General features: G+C 41.3%; 1 protein-coding gene and 1 pseudogene across 14 annotated transcripts in view; one reads left to right on the top strand and one right to left on the bottom strand.

Annotated features, from left to right (window-relative positions):
- The window catches only part of TLL2 (tolloid like 2), a 128,049-nt gene that overhangs the window by 45,318 nt on the left and 67,457 nt on the right, over positions 1-15,274 (bottom strand). For 11 of the 14 annotated variants that reach the window (XM_052676960.1, XM_052676971.1, XM_052676958.1 and 8 more), the window contains 10 exons: positions 14,186-14,302; positions 10,029-10,174; positions 8,950-9,145; positions 7,434-7,559; positions 5,934-6,094; positions 5,042-5,222; positions 3,363-3,488; positions 2,353-2,480; positions 2,046-2,259; positions 809-1,059 (listed from right to left, as the gene is read on the bottom strand). In XM_052676960.1, coding sequence (XP_052532920.1) covers positions 809-1,059; positions 2,046-2,259; positions 2,353-2,480; positions 3,363-3,488; positions 5,042-5,222; positions 5,934-6,094; positions 7,434-7,559; positions 8,950-9,145; positions 10,029-10,174; positions 14,186-14,302 — 1,646 coding nt within the window. The other 3 variants (XM_052676966.1, XM_052676967.1, XM_052676968.1) reach the window with 2 other exon arrangements.
- Positions 7,942-13,462, top strand: LOC128077576 (fas apoptotic inhibitory molecule 1-like; annotated as a pseudogene).

Here is a 15,274-nt window from a genome sequence, read left to right as displayed (position 1 = left end):
GAAATGACACAGCTCAAATTGGACCTTGTTCAGCAGTCGAGTCCCTCCCATGCATCATGCAAGCAAAGCTCTGGTTGCTTCCCTCACCGCTGTGAATTGCTACAACCTCTGTGTTTCCCCTGAAACTTTCCCTACCATTGTCCATTTGTCAGCATGCAGATAGGTGATTACTATCCCACTATTCTGAGCTTCTTCACACCAATCTGCTATACCTTGGTCAGTTTTCCAGACCATTTCCCTAGTTTGCATAGACTGTCCTGACACATGCTACCTGGCTGTTTCCAAAAGCACTTTCTCTATTTCATTGTTCAAGTCCCACTACTGCTCATACTAACAGAGTCACATCTGCTAATCAGGACTTAGATAACAATTTAGAAGACAAGACACCATCCTGGAGTCAACTAACAGCTTCAGCCTTCATTCTCTCCTGACCATGACTGGAAATGTGACTTGGCTTCAGGAAGGAAGTAACTAAGGATTAAACCAGATTTCGGAAGCAGTTTCTCATATTCACACAATGATTTTGCATCTGGGCTAGGGCACAGCATTGTAGCAGTCCCATGTTGATGCATAAAGCCCAGGGCTGAAAACAGAAAGTCAGCTAGGAAAGTCAGTTGTTTTTTAGACCAACTTTGCATAGTAGATAAAATGACTGATCTGTAGGAAGAGGGGAAGCAGCAAGACTCAGATGCACAAGACATTCTCATCACCAATTTGTGACAGATATTCCTCTCCCAAAACAGGAAATGAGAGCACCCTTCTTTCCCACCTCCGAGAACCCTGTGAAATCCTTGCCACCATGGCTTACCCCAGAGCCACAGAAGCGTCCAAGGCGGGGTGCGGTGCTGTCATAACCGTCGTAGATCTCCATGTAGTCATATCCACAGTCAGCCTCCTCCTCGATCTCAAATGTCTGGAATATCAGCTCCACCCCATAACCATCTTCTGCTACAATCACCCAGTCACAGTTGGCTTGCCCTGGGTAGTTGTTGTCCCCAAACTGAGCATGGGAATACAGCTCCTTAGTTTGTACTTCAGCCTTTAAGAGCCCACCACACACTGAAGGAAGAAAAGGGCACAAAACACAGTCTCCTCAAAGGCCCTACCTCACAAAAGATTTGCCATCCCACTTTTGGGCTGTCTGTGGGAAAAGATGACCTTCAGTTTGAAGTACATATAACAGCAGGGAAGGTTACTAACCACTGCATCTAACTAGCATAAGAGTGAATTCTTCAGTCATCCATGAATCCAGTGACCCACATAGTGTAGAAAAGCCTGGTTCTTTTGGTGCAAAACATGGAGAGAAAGAAGTGACCAGTTAATGTTGGCCAGAAGAAAAGATATTTTATAGAACAGCAACGTAATGTCTTTTGTTAACGTGTTCTTTGAACTTGTCCTGTAGCTGAAATTGTGACCCCAAATGTCTTGCCAACAGTAAGCTGAAGCTTATTAAAAACCTGGACTCCAAAATAATCTGCCCACGTTGCACCTAAGATAGTTCAGTGCAAGTACTTTGGTGGTTTTTCTGCAGCTAACGAGGAATAAGTAGTGCTGCTCAAGGTCTGCTTCATCTACAGTGACAGAGATTTCAGAAAAGAATGTTGGTACAACACATCCACCGCTGGGTTGCTACAAATACAATCCTGCTGTGTATGCTCACAGCACATCTTTGCTTCCACCATAACCAATCTAGTATGAGCTCATTGTGGTGGGCCATTATATCTGAAAGGCATCCCTTGCTAGACTAAGTTGTATCCACTCTTTTTCTGAGAACTGATGGGGAACAGAAGAGGTTGTCACTTGACCAAGCATCTCCTATTTAAACAGCAGAAGGTGAGTAGGAACATCTGACATCAGTAAGCTTCTCAGCTAGCATGTATGGTATGTTGTCAACAATGGGAGATGGTTAGCACAGTTTCCAAATAGAAAAATCTCAGGGTAAAATCACCTGCAGAAAAGCGTATCTAAAATCTTGACTGGTAAACAATGCAGTGAGATATGATGGCATCTCATCATACTGGTATATTTGCAGGGAATCAGCTTACCTGTGCTATGTTTTGCCTGAAAACCTTTTCTTTGCACGGAAGCATCAGAGTAAAACCTAAGGAACATCTTGTTGGTAGAAGCTACCACAGGGTCTGGTTTCTTGCTGCCACAGAAGCGGCCAAGTATGGGTGACTTGCTGTTGGGCCCATCATACATTTCCAAGTGATCATAGGCACATTCTTGGTGCTGTTCAATCTCAAACTCATTAAAAGTCTACAGTAAAAATAAAAATAAGGAAAATTAAGAAGGACGATTATAAATCTGAGAATGCTTCTCCCCTGGCACTCCCATTTGCTGGTTACTCACTACTTTCACTCGGTGGCCAGGTGTTGCAGAGATATTCCAGGTGCACTCTTTCCGGCTAGGATACTTGTCAGGCCAGTTCGGACTGCTCATCATTCCCTCTGCACTGCTCAGTTTATGCTCACAACCAGCTTGAGAGAGACCGTATGACAGAGGCATCAAGGAGAGTCTCATACATTAATTTGCATCACTGAAATAGCCTACAAACCTCTCTCCCCCCATTGAGACCCTAGCTATGGCAAAAACATGGTAGGCTTCAGTCACGAATAAGGTCTTTTAGGATTACTACTTAGTTCTGGTGGGTTTGTCCCTGAAAAGGCCTATACTTTCGGCATTCCTAGATACAGCCAGACTAGCTGGCTGAATTAACTGATCAGCTGGTGAAAGACTATCTTATCTTCCTGGACCTCATTAACCTCAGTCTCCTCACTGTCAGATGTACTCTCCTGCTCCTCCAGCTCATCTGCCCTGCTCTCAGTGGCATGTGTTCCAACCCCACCACCATGTTGACTTCAGTGCTATCTCAGCCTTGAGCTATTTTGTTTTGCTGACTTGAAAAACTGAATCACAGAACAATCAGGCAAGTAACAGAGGCTGTTCAGTGGAAGGCCTCAGCAGTGTCAACTAAGGGGTGGGCATGCACCAAAAAAAAGTATTTTTGGCATCAGCAAAGTGTTGTACCAGGTCAGCTTCTCTCTTCTGACCCAATCCAAGCCTTAAATGAAGCGACTAGTCTGGTGGTAACATCCCATAAATGCTTCTTTCATTTCTTGCCTCTAACCTGTCCATCCCCATGGACATATAAAGGGCCAGACTGGGAAACAGATCCAGCCAAAACCGAGTTCTTGAGACCTCTTATTGCATTTCCTAGATAGTTCTTCAGCTACCTGGGACATTTTCAATGTCCCAGACTGATAAGTACAAACTTTTCCAATATAGGGCAGGAAGCACTCTGGCTCAGATAGTGTTTGTGGGAGCTCATCTTTCCTGAACGCACGGAACAGAGGGCTTACCTTCTTTACAGTCATGGTTATTCTCATGCAGCTTGAAGCCATTTCTGCACTGGCATACGTAGCTCCCAAAGGTGTTGATACATTCATGCTGGCAGCCGCCATTGTCTTTGGAACATTCATCCTTGTCTGGGCAAGAGCAACAAGCACTGAGTTGCCAGTGAGAAACAAACTACTGCAGTCGCAAGCAGCGAGTCCTATATCCAAAATGGCAGATACCACCATACCACCACACACCTCCAGCTTCTGTTGCTGGATTAGTCCAATCCCTTTTTAGTCCGGATACCATTTTCTGCAGTTGTCTTTCAATCCATAAGATGCACCACAAAAGTGCTTTATTATATAATGCAAGCTTTGAACAGCTGAAGATTCCTTGTCAAAAAGAAATCTATAGCAACACCTTATTTTAAAATATGGTCCAGGAAAAGAATCACACAAATTCACTAGACTAAGCAAAAATCGACTAGACGATCTTATATTTTCAAATAACGATCTTATAATTTCAAATTCATATATGCTCTGATAAGTGTCTGTAAACTGCTTTGACCAAGAAAGGCATCTGAGGTAGGAGCTGAAATATGCCCTAAATATTTACTCCTGTGTATTCAGTACCGTCCTAAGGCCACAGACAGCCTGCCTCTTTCACCCTTACTGCACAAGTGACTCATACAGGGTTCAGAGAAAAGGGAAAAGAAAAGACCTCTGTCCCACCTTTCTCATAAGAAAATCCATGAGATTCACCTCAGATTCACCACCCAGAAAACCTCACGGTCACAGTGCAAGCAATGAAAGGATCCAGAAGGAAAAGTGGAAGGTTTTTTTTTTAGTGTCCTCTCACTACATAGAGTCCATGTGACAAACTGCTCCAACTGAAGAAAAAAAACACACAACCACGGAATTTTACCTGCCTCTACTGCTCTTCACAGACATTCCTAAACCTCAGTGTTCTGAATTCTGCTCCCAGTTTCCAGTCCAATTTAATTTATAAGCAGCTTATTTCCAATTTTTCTTCTGACCACCCTGGACCTCATTATGCTCACCTGTTTCCTCACTCCCTAACACAGTTCTAGCTAAAACATACGCCATTTTGCCTTTCCTTCCTTGTTGAATTCAATAAACCACACCTCAGCCCTGATTCCACTCCGCAGCGGTCTAACACAAGGTCATTTTGCTTGATCATTCTCTTTGAAAATATTAATACTCTTCAGCCTCCACTGAAAACAGAGCATGGATCTAAATGCCCGCTTTCATACAATGCACAGTTATCCTCCAAAGCTAACAAGGTTCAGAAACCAAGAGATACAAAGAATTCAGAACTTCCACTGGTATGTACAGTGCTGATGGGAAGGATCACTATATAGAAAATTTTTAGAAATGTTCTAACTCTCCTAGTTTCAGAGAAAAAAAGCTATTCTTGATTCCAGAGACAAAAAGAAGTTCCAGGACCAAGTTCCCCATTGCTTTCCATTGTGCAGGGCCTGGAGGTGCTGATGAAATCTATGCACTTCACTGATATCAAATTGTGAAACTGGACCATACATTGCACTGAGAAAAGATGAAAGATGACAACACAGAGCAACCATTCTTTTTAGATGCATCTATGTCAAACTCTGCCTAATTTAGAGGAGATTAAAGACAATTCACCAAAAATGAGAGGTTAAATCAGAGAACCAGCTACATACCAGAGAAGAAGTGGATTTTGAATCCTTTCTTAGATACTGTGTTATCTGATTTGAACTCCAGTCTCATGTTGTTGCCATATGATGTGATTACTTCGGGTTTCTCTGAGCCACAGAATTTGCCATGCAGCTTGGAGTCAGTAGCCAGCCCACTACGAACCTCAACAAAGTCATATTTACAGACCTGCCAAGAGAGGAGGCAGTGGATTTAGAGAAGACCATTCCAGAGAGGGGACAGAGACTTGACTGATAGGGAAAGGAAATGCCAGTATGCTCCCAATTTCATCAGATTCTCTCTTGTGAATGTACTCATCCCCTTCCCTTGCTATTCTAAACTTACAGCATCTGTGCTTTTATCAGAATAGCAGCATTTCCATTTAGTTTATCCAAAATAATGACTCCCACCTTATCAGGTGCATGACAGCACTGAAGGATCTTCAGCAGCCAGGAAGAATTAAGGAAGAGCCATTTACAGTGAAAGAAGTGAAATGCTTCATTTAAAATCCATCCTGTCTTTGGTAGGGCAGAGAACAGACTCTTATCCTGTCTATTTTCTTTACCCTTGATCAACTCTACTTGTATATTCATTTCCAATTATCTTCCTACAAAGGCAGCCCTGGGGAAGCATAGGATGGGACACCTATTAGGGATGGAGAACATCTACAGTTTCGTAAAGCCAGTAGAGGAAAGACACCCATTTATAACAGAACAGCTTGAATCCTTCACTCCATAGAGAAGATGAACAGTCATTGCCATTAGCTTATTATATCAAGGGTGAGGAAACAACCAGAAGCTCCACCAGCAAGATAGTCTCCTCATCCTTGTACCCAAAGGATTTTGGTACAGAATTCCAAATTAGCCAATAATCACACAGATGCAGGGACTGGTTACATACATCATTGCCTTCTAGATCAAACACTTCAAACTGCAGAGAGATCCGGTACTGGGCTGGAGCTACCACCTGCCAGACGCAGTTTTTGTTAGTAGGATATTCCTTTGGCCATCCAGGGCTAGTAATGGTCCCATTGAGCTTGGTGATGAAGCCCCCACAGGCAGCTGGAGAGGCAATAAATGAACACAAGTTTTACTGGGTTCTCTTCAGATACAGAAATTTGTCACCCTGTTATCTGGGATGTGAATCAGACCCTGGCTGATGGCACACTTCAAATTCCAGCCTCTAGGGCTGGTTTAAAATGCTGGGAATTGCAGAGAAGACAGAACTTCACCTGCTGTAAATCACCAGTGAAATGCAGCCAGGCTACAAACCCCAGAAGCTGCTTAAACTGATAAAGATTGATCTCAATTCTACTCTACAGCCTTAGAGTTACTACGGTTCTGTTGACTTAATATGCACAATACAATTGTAAACGTCAGCTTGGTAAATTCACCCACACTCAGTTTATTAACCTTATAATTTCAAATTTAACATGTAGACAGCACTTTCACTATGGAAAATGCAAAGCAAAGCCAGGGACTTAACTTTACTTCCTTGTTTCCTTTAAAAATTCAGGACATCTCAGCTCCACTCTTTTGAAAGAGGACATGGTTTTGCCTTAGAGAAATCAAGCGTGGTTTGCTCTTCTGGTGCAAGATTCTACTTGCAACAAAACATTTTTTTCTTGTTATTTCTTTGGAATAATGAGACCCTGCCAGAACATCAAAATCCACAGGGGACAGCTTCAATGCAAAAAAAAGTGCAACAGGTGTGTTCATTACCTTAAGTGTTTTATAGACTTGTTACAGTAGAGTTATACAAAACCAAGCATTTTGTTGAACCTAATAAAACAAACAAGACATGCACAAAGCATTTGGATTTTCACCCAAACTTCCCAAACCATTTGCTTATTACATTTAGCACTTCACTAGTTTTAGGGGAGACAGAACTTCATCTGAGGGACAACACAGCATTGCATTCCACTCCAGAGTGAGCACAGCTGTCTGGGGTGGGGCAGGCTGTTTGCCCACACAGAATACTGACAGAAACAGTTTCTGTTGAAGAAGTGCTTTTCCCCCCCACAACTGGAAATTAGAATTGAATCCTCAGCACAATCACAGATATCAGTCTACAATAGAAATATCCTATTAAAAAAAAATAAGCCTTGGATTGAAATTCTTCTGGGCCACTATCAGGTTCCAACATTCCTCCTGCCACCAGTGCAAAATCTGGTCTGAACAGGGATCCTTGGCCACAACAGTAGAGAATAAGGATGCCTTCTGTCTTTCACCCAAACTTTTCAATTGAACATGTTGACAATTTACAGGGATGTGACGGGGGAACAGATAAAAAGAAATGAACATGGAGAGGAAAGGAGTATTGTCTCCAAGCCTGTTCATTTCCACTGTTAGTTGCAGTACCAACCTGATAGGTAGATGCCTCAATCTGCACATTACCCACCTTCACAGCTCTTTTTATCAGCTGCCAACTCATAACCAGGCTCACAGGTGCATTTGTAGCTGCCCAGCGTGTTCTCACAGTGTTGCTCACATCCACCATTGTCTGGCTGAGAACATTCATCCATTTCTATCAAGAGGAAATCAGAACAAGTCGCACTTTCCCAACCAGCCAAATCCCCTTTACAAGGTCCCTTGTAAAGACTTCACTTTATTATATTCTCATTTGCCAATTGGTTTTGAGTTTGTTTGCTTTGTTTCGATTCCTCATGCTCGAGTGACGCGAGCTACCAGAAACCAGCCCATTATGGTGCCCACATGCATGGAGCTGTGGGAGGCTATACTGTGCTGAACGGGGAGCAGCAACATAGTTGGGAGTGCATGAAATAGTTGTTCATTTTCAGGAACACATTAGTTTCTATCCCAGATTTTGCAGTCAGGTTCTCAACCTTAACAACCTGAGCTGACTATTTAATATACAGATGGCCAGATTTACTCTTCTCACTCTGACCCCTGATTCCACGTACAGCCCTTACTGGAACATTTTACTAATATTCTTATGGTAGTGCTAGTCACTGGAAGACATTCCTGGCACAATCAGCCTGAACTCCTGAAAGAAGCCAATGTGAGGAAGAACCAGCTACATTTTGTATCCATGTGGAACTGTGAATTTTTTAACAGGCAATCTAGGTACTGTGAGAATTGTCCAGGAAACGGGATGAAAAAATTCACAGTATTTGCCAGCAATCTGGTAATCAGTTTTAATGCAGGGCACAAGTAGAAATAAAGGACTAATCCAAATATTGGAGCTGTATCTATTGGGTTCAATGACAGTTGTAAAGAAGTAGAAGAAACTTTGACTACCTCAAAGCAACTCAGTAATGTATTTTCCCCAAGAGGTTAGATGTTTGGCTCCTGCCTCTATCAAGACAGGATGCTGGTGAAGAACCATGGCTTGGGTCCAGCTCTTAAAAAAAAAAAGCCTTCATATCTTCCTGAAGAAGATTTCAGTATATGAACACATTTGTCTCCAAAAGCATTCTGGAATTTTCCCTGAAATTCTACTTAGATTGCAAATCACTTCCTCTCCAAAAGTTTTCTTCTGGGGGATAGAACTTAAACAGAGAGGTTTTTGGTTGTGTGTTTGTTTGTATGTTTTTATAACACTCTGTACAGTAGTATACCTTCTTTGCAAATATCAGTATCCCTGGTGCAGATAAATGCGGTTCAAAATCCATCTCACTGTGATACAAAATGCGTTAGGGTCTGCACTAGTAATGGCATCTAGTAAAATCTAATATTTTTTTGATGTAGATTCTGTCTTAACCAGTAAAGTGCTGTTCATGACTCAGCAACAAACTCTTCTACAGTTTTAAAGTAAAACACGTATAGACTTAATATTGGCTGACAAGTCTAACCTCTTTTAACTAGAAGTAGATGCAATGGTAACTTCACTTTGTCAGTAAGTTATTGGATAAGCATCTCCTAAGTTTGACCTTGAGAGGTACCAGATCACATACCTTTGAAGAAATTTGCTGCAAAGCCTGCTTTACTGATGGTTGCATCAGATGCAAACTTCATCCATATCTTATTTGAACTGGATTTAATATCTTCTGGTTTCTCATAGCCACAGAACTGACCAATCAGTGGGCTGTTTTCAGTGAGGCCATCTCGGATCTCCAGGTAGTCATAAGAACATGTATCATGCCACTCAATCTGCAAATGGGAAAGGGTGGGCCTGTAAATTGTCGGCATGAGCACTGAACCAGGCTAGCTACCTAGTTATGCTTTGGCCAGCAGTCAGCTTCAAAAAGAGCATCCTAAGAAACTGGTCACAACTAAGTTCTTGCTTCATCTCTGCTGTCACTCCTGCAGCAGAAATCACATTCAAACACTCTCAGATTTCAGTTTATTTCTATTTCATGGCTACTTTCCAATGAAACTTAGTCTCTGATTTTTCCATGATAAATTGCTCTTCTGTGAGAAGCTGTAAGCATAGGCTCAAGAAATAGCCTTGGGTTTGCTGTCAGGAAAGTAATGGTACCTGCCTTTTCCTGGACAAGTGCAGCAAGTGTGCATAAGCCAGAGGAATCAATTAGCTAGATAGGCTTTATGTAAAAACTGAGGTCCTATCAGCAGTCTGTGACTTATACAATATATCACTGGGCACCTACCTAAGAGTGAATGCCATCCTATAACCAATAGTAAACTTTCTGAACTTTTCATGATCTACCATCTGAAAATGTGGTATCTATTTTGACAGCCACAAACATGCTGAAATCTGTAGAAGTACCAGCAGCACCAGCACGGAGCTGTTTACTTGGCTTGCGACCATCAATTTTATTTGACCGGAGTGAAATCTTAAGGACTCATGAGTCCCTTACTTAACATTCACAGTTTTTTGTGCATTCAAGTTCTTCCTAATTTTTAAATTCATTGAAAATTTAAAAGTTGGCTTTGAAATCTCTGAGCAAACTTCTGGTGAGGAGAGATGAAAAGTTTGTTTGTTTTGAATATAATTATTTACACATTTTTCATTTTAAAGGACCTACAGAGCTGAAACAATACCTATTCAAGTGCTTGCAAAAACATTTCTCACCTCAAATGCTTGGAATGAGATCCCTATGTGATAGCCCTCAGAAACTGTGATCTTCCAGATGCATTCTTTGGAAGGTCTGTAGTCATCTGGATAATTAGGAGACTGGATCTGGCCAGCATCTTTGCGAATTTCTCCACCACAAATAGCTTCATAAAAAAACATGCAACAAAACCATGTGATTGTAAGCTTTTTCTTAGGTAAAAAAAAACAAAACTCCATACGTAGCCTTCTTCCCCGTTCAAATCTGCATCAATAGTACTTGTTCCACAAAAGCAACACACGTCATGGAAGGTTTTCCAAAATCCAGTGTTTCATCTTTGAAAGTGTCTCCCATCTTGCTGTAAAACCTCTTTACAAAGTGAACTCACTGGGGCATAGAAATGCTGTGGATTTGTGTGTTTCACACTCCAGGTCACATCCATTACTGCTTAACCCTTGCAAACAGCAATAAGGACCAAGAAAAGAAGGGAAGAAAAAAATCCAAACAAAAAGCTGCAGATGTAATCCAGCCACGAGATGGCGATATTAACAAGCATAAGCTGAACTGTTCATCAAGCAACATTCAAGAGGCCATTCTGGTGCAGGCATGAAGAAGCAAAAGCTCTGGGGAGACCATGCTACCGCCTTCCAGTACTTGAGGGGAGCTTGTAGGCAGGAGGGGGGATTGACTTCTTACACGGTTCGGTAGCAACAGGACAAGGTGGAATGGCTTTAAATAAGGTGAGGGGAGATTTGGGTTAGATGAAGAAATTCTTTAGTCAGAGGGTGTTCAAGGCTAGGTTGATGGCACCCAGGGCAGCCTGATCTGGTGTGTGGCAGCCCTACCAAAGGTGGGGGTTGGAACTAGATGATATTTAGCATTCTTTCCAAACTATACCATTCTGTGATTCTATGACCCTCCAAGTAACCTCCCTATCAAACAAAAAGAGGATTAACAGAGGAGAGAATTGACAAGTCTTATTATTTTTTAATAGCCATAAAACAGACAGCAAACAATATTCTCTCTACCCATTGCAATAGCTCCCATTAAATTTCAGTTGAGTGTTTAACTACATAGGAAGAGTTTTACTGCTAAATGGATGAGACTGTTGACATAGCCTGAGCAATGTACAGAAATGATAAATTCTGGGCTGCTAGCAGTGTTTTAAAGCAAAGCCACCAGCATCTTCTTCATCTTGAATCTCTTGAAAGGACACTTTCACTACATTATGTGATTTACCAAAAAATAATTGTTATGTGGCTGTGTGCTTCTACATCTTTCCTACCATCTATTTAAAACTTTAAAGTCAAGAACTGGAGGAAACCAACCCAAAAGTCAGTCCTCACCCATACAGCTCCCAGCGAAGTTTGAATGCACAAGAGTTTACCTGTGCTCTCTCAGCAAAGCAGTCTGAAGACCCACTTCTGCTTTTCAAAATGTGAGGGAGAAGATTTCAAAAGAAGAAAGAGGAACTAAGAGAAACACAGAACTTCTGGACAAAAATTATCAGAAAGTTAGAGAATTCAGGGTAGCCTCCCTTGGAAATAAAAATTACACATACTGTCTAAACACAGAAGTCACAAATCATCTGAGTAAACTACATTACAATGGAGGAAATAAATGAGATACTACATGCAGTTGAATCAGTGGGAAATTGTTATTAAGGATGATTTTTGAAAACTCTCCAATTTCAGCAAATAAAGTATTTGGAGAGATGCTAACAATCTTATTTCCCGTCCTTTTAACAAGAGAAGAATGAGCTAAGAAAAGAATTAAGAAATGGGCCATCAGTGATACAAACTGGCTTCCACCACTCATACTCTGTATTTGCCTTTCAGGCTTAGCAACAGATTTCCTACCTTTTCAAAGGGAAATTGCTTACATGAAAAAATTACGTAAAAAGCTGGAGCCTTGAAAAGTGCTTATGCTAACAGCAAGAGGGTAAATATGACTAATCAGAGGAATGCAAAGTACAACTAGATGCACACTGCACTTTTGCTTGCTCTCCTCAGATTTCATATGAAGTAAGCATTGCTCATCTTTACTGGACCAACCTGTAGGGGTCATTTATTCATTAACAAGAAACAGGAAAAATTATCCAGATAAACAAGTTTTTCAACCCTTGGGATGTAGTTAATATTAAAAAAATCTTTCAGTGTAATTTATCAGTATAAAACAAGATATCATATCAATACATTATGATGAAGAACAGAGATGTAGTTTCCTAAGAACAGTCCTACCCTTGCTTTTTGTCCTTTAAAAAATTAGAACAGATATGGTGGGCTATTCTCCACTGGTAAGAACTAAGTTGACTAGTCCACAAAAGCAATAGGTCAAAATAAAACAGTCTATCAGGAACTCACTATTCTGGTTAGTGCAAATTCCCTCAAACTACCACAAAAGGGGTGTTACAAACCACATGGTGCTGCAACAGCTGCTTCTCAGGAGAAATGTTAAAAAAATCTGTCAGGTTACTTCCGTCTCTGGGATAGCAGATCCTGCAGAAATCAGATATTTCTCCTGTGAAAAGCTCCACACGATTGTGAAATCCTTATATGCTTTATTTGCATTTCCCCAACAGTCCTGCATTTTCTTTGCCTCCTTCTGTTAGTACTATTATTCACAAGTATACTGGACACTCAGCACTGGATTTTCAAAGCCATGCTTGTTCCTGTGGCTACTGAAACATGATGCATCATCAGGACAGTTATGTTTAAACTCATGACTGATTCTTCCAAGAAAATGCCTGTTGTCCAGAGAACAATGAAGACCCTTACATATTTTTAAATCTTTACTGTCAAAAATAAGCGTATGTGGAAAAGGAATGTTACTGATTTTGAGGCTCAAAACAGCAACAGGGAGGAGAGCCCTGTGGAAGTATTGGTGCAGCCACTTACAGAAGATGACAGATTTGGTGGCTGTTTGGGAAATAGCTTTAAGCGATCGTATTCATAAGATTGAATTTGAACATGGGACCACTTCAAGAAAATGTATTGTCTATGTTGATAGAAAGGAAGAGATGCAAAAAGATTGGATGTTTAAATTAGTGGGTAAAAAAACATTTACTGTTAGAGCATTTCAAAACAAAAGCTACTGTTAGTATTGATGTGGTCAGTGGCTTTGCACATGAATATACTTTGGAGATCAATGTAAAAATGCTCCAAGAAATATATGGAGAACAGGTCAGAACCTACGAGTATTTGCGTAATGAGTGTGGGTGTTACAGACTACAGAGCTGTTCTGGAAAAGGACACTACAGATGTGCAGTGTAACGATGAAAAAAATAATAGTGATAACAGCAGGTGAACTTGTAGCAAATAGGAGTGAAACTCACTTCAGTGGTTGGTAACCACAGCTATTGCATTAATGCTGTGTCAGTAATAGAAAATGAAAGGAAATAATTATTCATAGTCGAATTGTGGACAGCAGAGACATCCCAGAGGCTTTAGATTAGCCTGCACTGTTATAGGACTAAGATCAGGAATTTTCAGTTACTGCAGTAACTATTTTTAAAGAGAGGCATTTGTAGAACATCCTCAACAAACAGTTCAACCTTCAGCTAGCTCTGAAGTGGTCAGGCAGTTGGACTTGCTTATTTCTATAGGTGCCTTCTAAGTGAACTACTTGATGAGATTCACTAATGACTTTGGAAGCATTCTCCTCTAAAACTGTCTCAGCATCCCACTGTCACAGAAGTTTCCAAAGTACCTGGATCTACAGAAAATCTGCCATGCTAATTTCTAATATTCTGTAAGTAAAACACACAAGAAACCAAAGAGCAGCCTCTGCATTTAAGAAATAAGAAACACCTGCATTAAGTAATATAAAACATAAGATCTGAAACAGAACTTTGTTAAATTACTAGAAGCAACACCTGCTACACAGAGCACTGCTGCTTGCAGGGGTGGGTTAGTGCAAACAGAACCCTGGCCTATGACTGGAAGCCATTGCTCTGTGCTGCCATTCTATTCCTCAAAAGGAATTATGATAATCCAATTAGAAGAGCCATATCTTACCTGCTGGAACAACCCACAAATTCTGCTGATCCCCATGAAAGCATGAGCGGGTGCTGTGTCTAACTAAATGGTGAAGCAGAAGTCCTACTGATCCCGTAAATCCTTGTGCCCTGTTTTGACTGCTCCATGCAATGCAATACACTACTAACTAAAGGCTGTACCTTCATAGACCACGAAGAAGCCTTTGCCCAGGATGTTACTGCTGCTCCGGAACTCGATCCACAGCCTGCTGTCCGTGGAGATTACTGGTTCAGGGATCTTGTCACCACAAAATCTACCTAGAAGGCAGAAAAAAGATGATCAAGATCTCCAGGCAGTACAGCCACTGGTAGCAGGCACCTGTGGTTCCAGGAAGCAAAGACAGTCTGTGGTTAAAGGAGCAGTGCTTGTATAAGACACCCTTTCACTTCCACCACTCATGTTTCTGAATTTCTCTCTCCCCTCACATTAATATATATTCTCTTCAATTATTATATTGAAGAATTCTGCAGGGAGCAGAATTCAGTTATTATGGACACAACCTCTGCTGCCTCAGTAAATTCAGAGGGGTTCCTGTTTTGATTCACATGACTGGACAAATGAGCTGATAGAGGAGAACTATCCACCATCCTTTTGGAGATGGGACATTAAAGATCTGTCCTTCCTACCTACTAAGCCTCAGAAATTCCTATACAAGTCAAATGGAAGGTGGGATGTAACCATACTGAAAAGAGGATTTTGCAGATCTCCCACAGCATCAACACAGCTCATCCTGTTGCTAGTACTAAAAATCCCTTATCCTCCGATCTTATTCCTAGCAAACCTCCTTCTGGTTAAACCTTTGCAGTCATCCAGTCTCTTTCACTCAGTAGATTTGTGACCAAGTGCCCTTTTTGCTCTCTGGTATTCATCAGCATTGGTAAATACCTGAATCTTGCCAGCAATGGAGAATCCTGGAACGGAGCAGCTGCAGAAGGCATCTGTCAGAGCAGCCTGAACAACCTCAACAACCCTAAAATTGTTCTAGTGTTTCTCTACCTGTCCCAGACAGAGGCTCCTCAGGGTAACAGAGCAAAAACTGGCATCTCGTCCAACTGAATCCCTAAGTCGAATTTAACAGAAGCAGAGAGCAGTTATTCAGAAGTTCAGTCACAGCAGTGGTGACAGGGAACCTGATCCTGGCCTTATGAAACTAGAGAATGGCTTCTTTGAACATCCTTGTCTAAGTGAAAACCTGGGTAATTGCTTATTGACAAAATAGTATCTTAGTT

This window comes from Tympanuchus pallidicinctus, unplaced genomic scaffold (genome assembly GCF_026119805.1).
Source record: "Tympanuchus pallidicinctus isolate F22 unplaced genomic scaffold, pur_lepc_1.0 scaffold16, whole genome shotgun sequence".
Taxonomy (NCBI): Eukaryota; Metazoa; Chordata; class Aves; order Galliformes; family Phasianidae; genus Tympanuchus; species Tympanuchus pallidicinctus.
The sequence above is the reverse complement of the archived record's forward strand: the minus strand, read 5'-3'. Positions and strand labels throughout refer to the sequence as shown.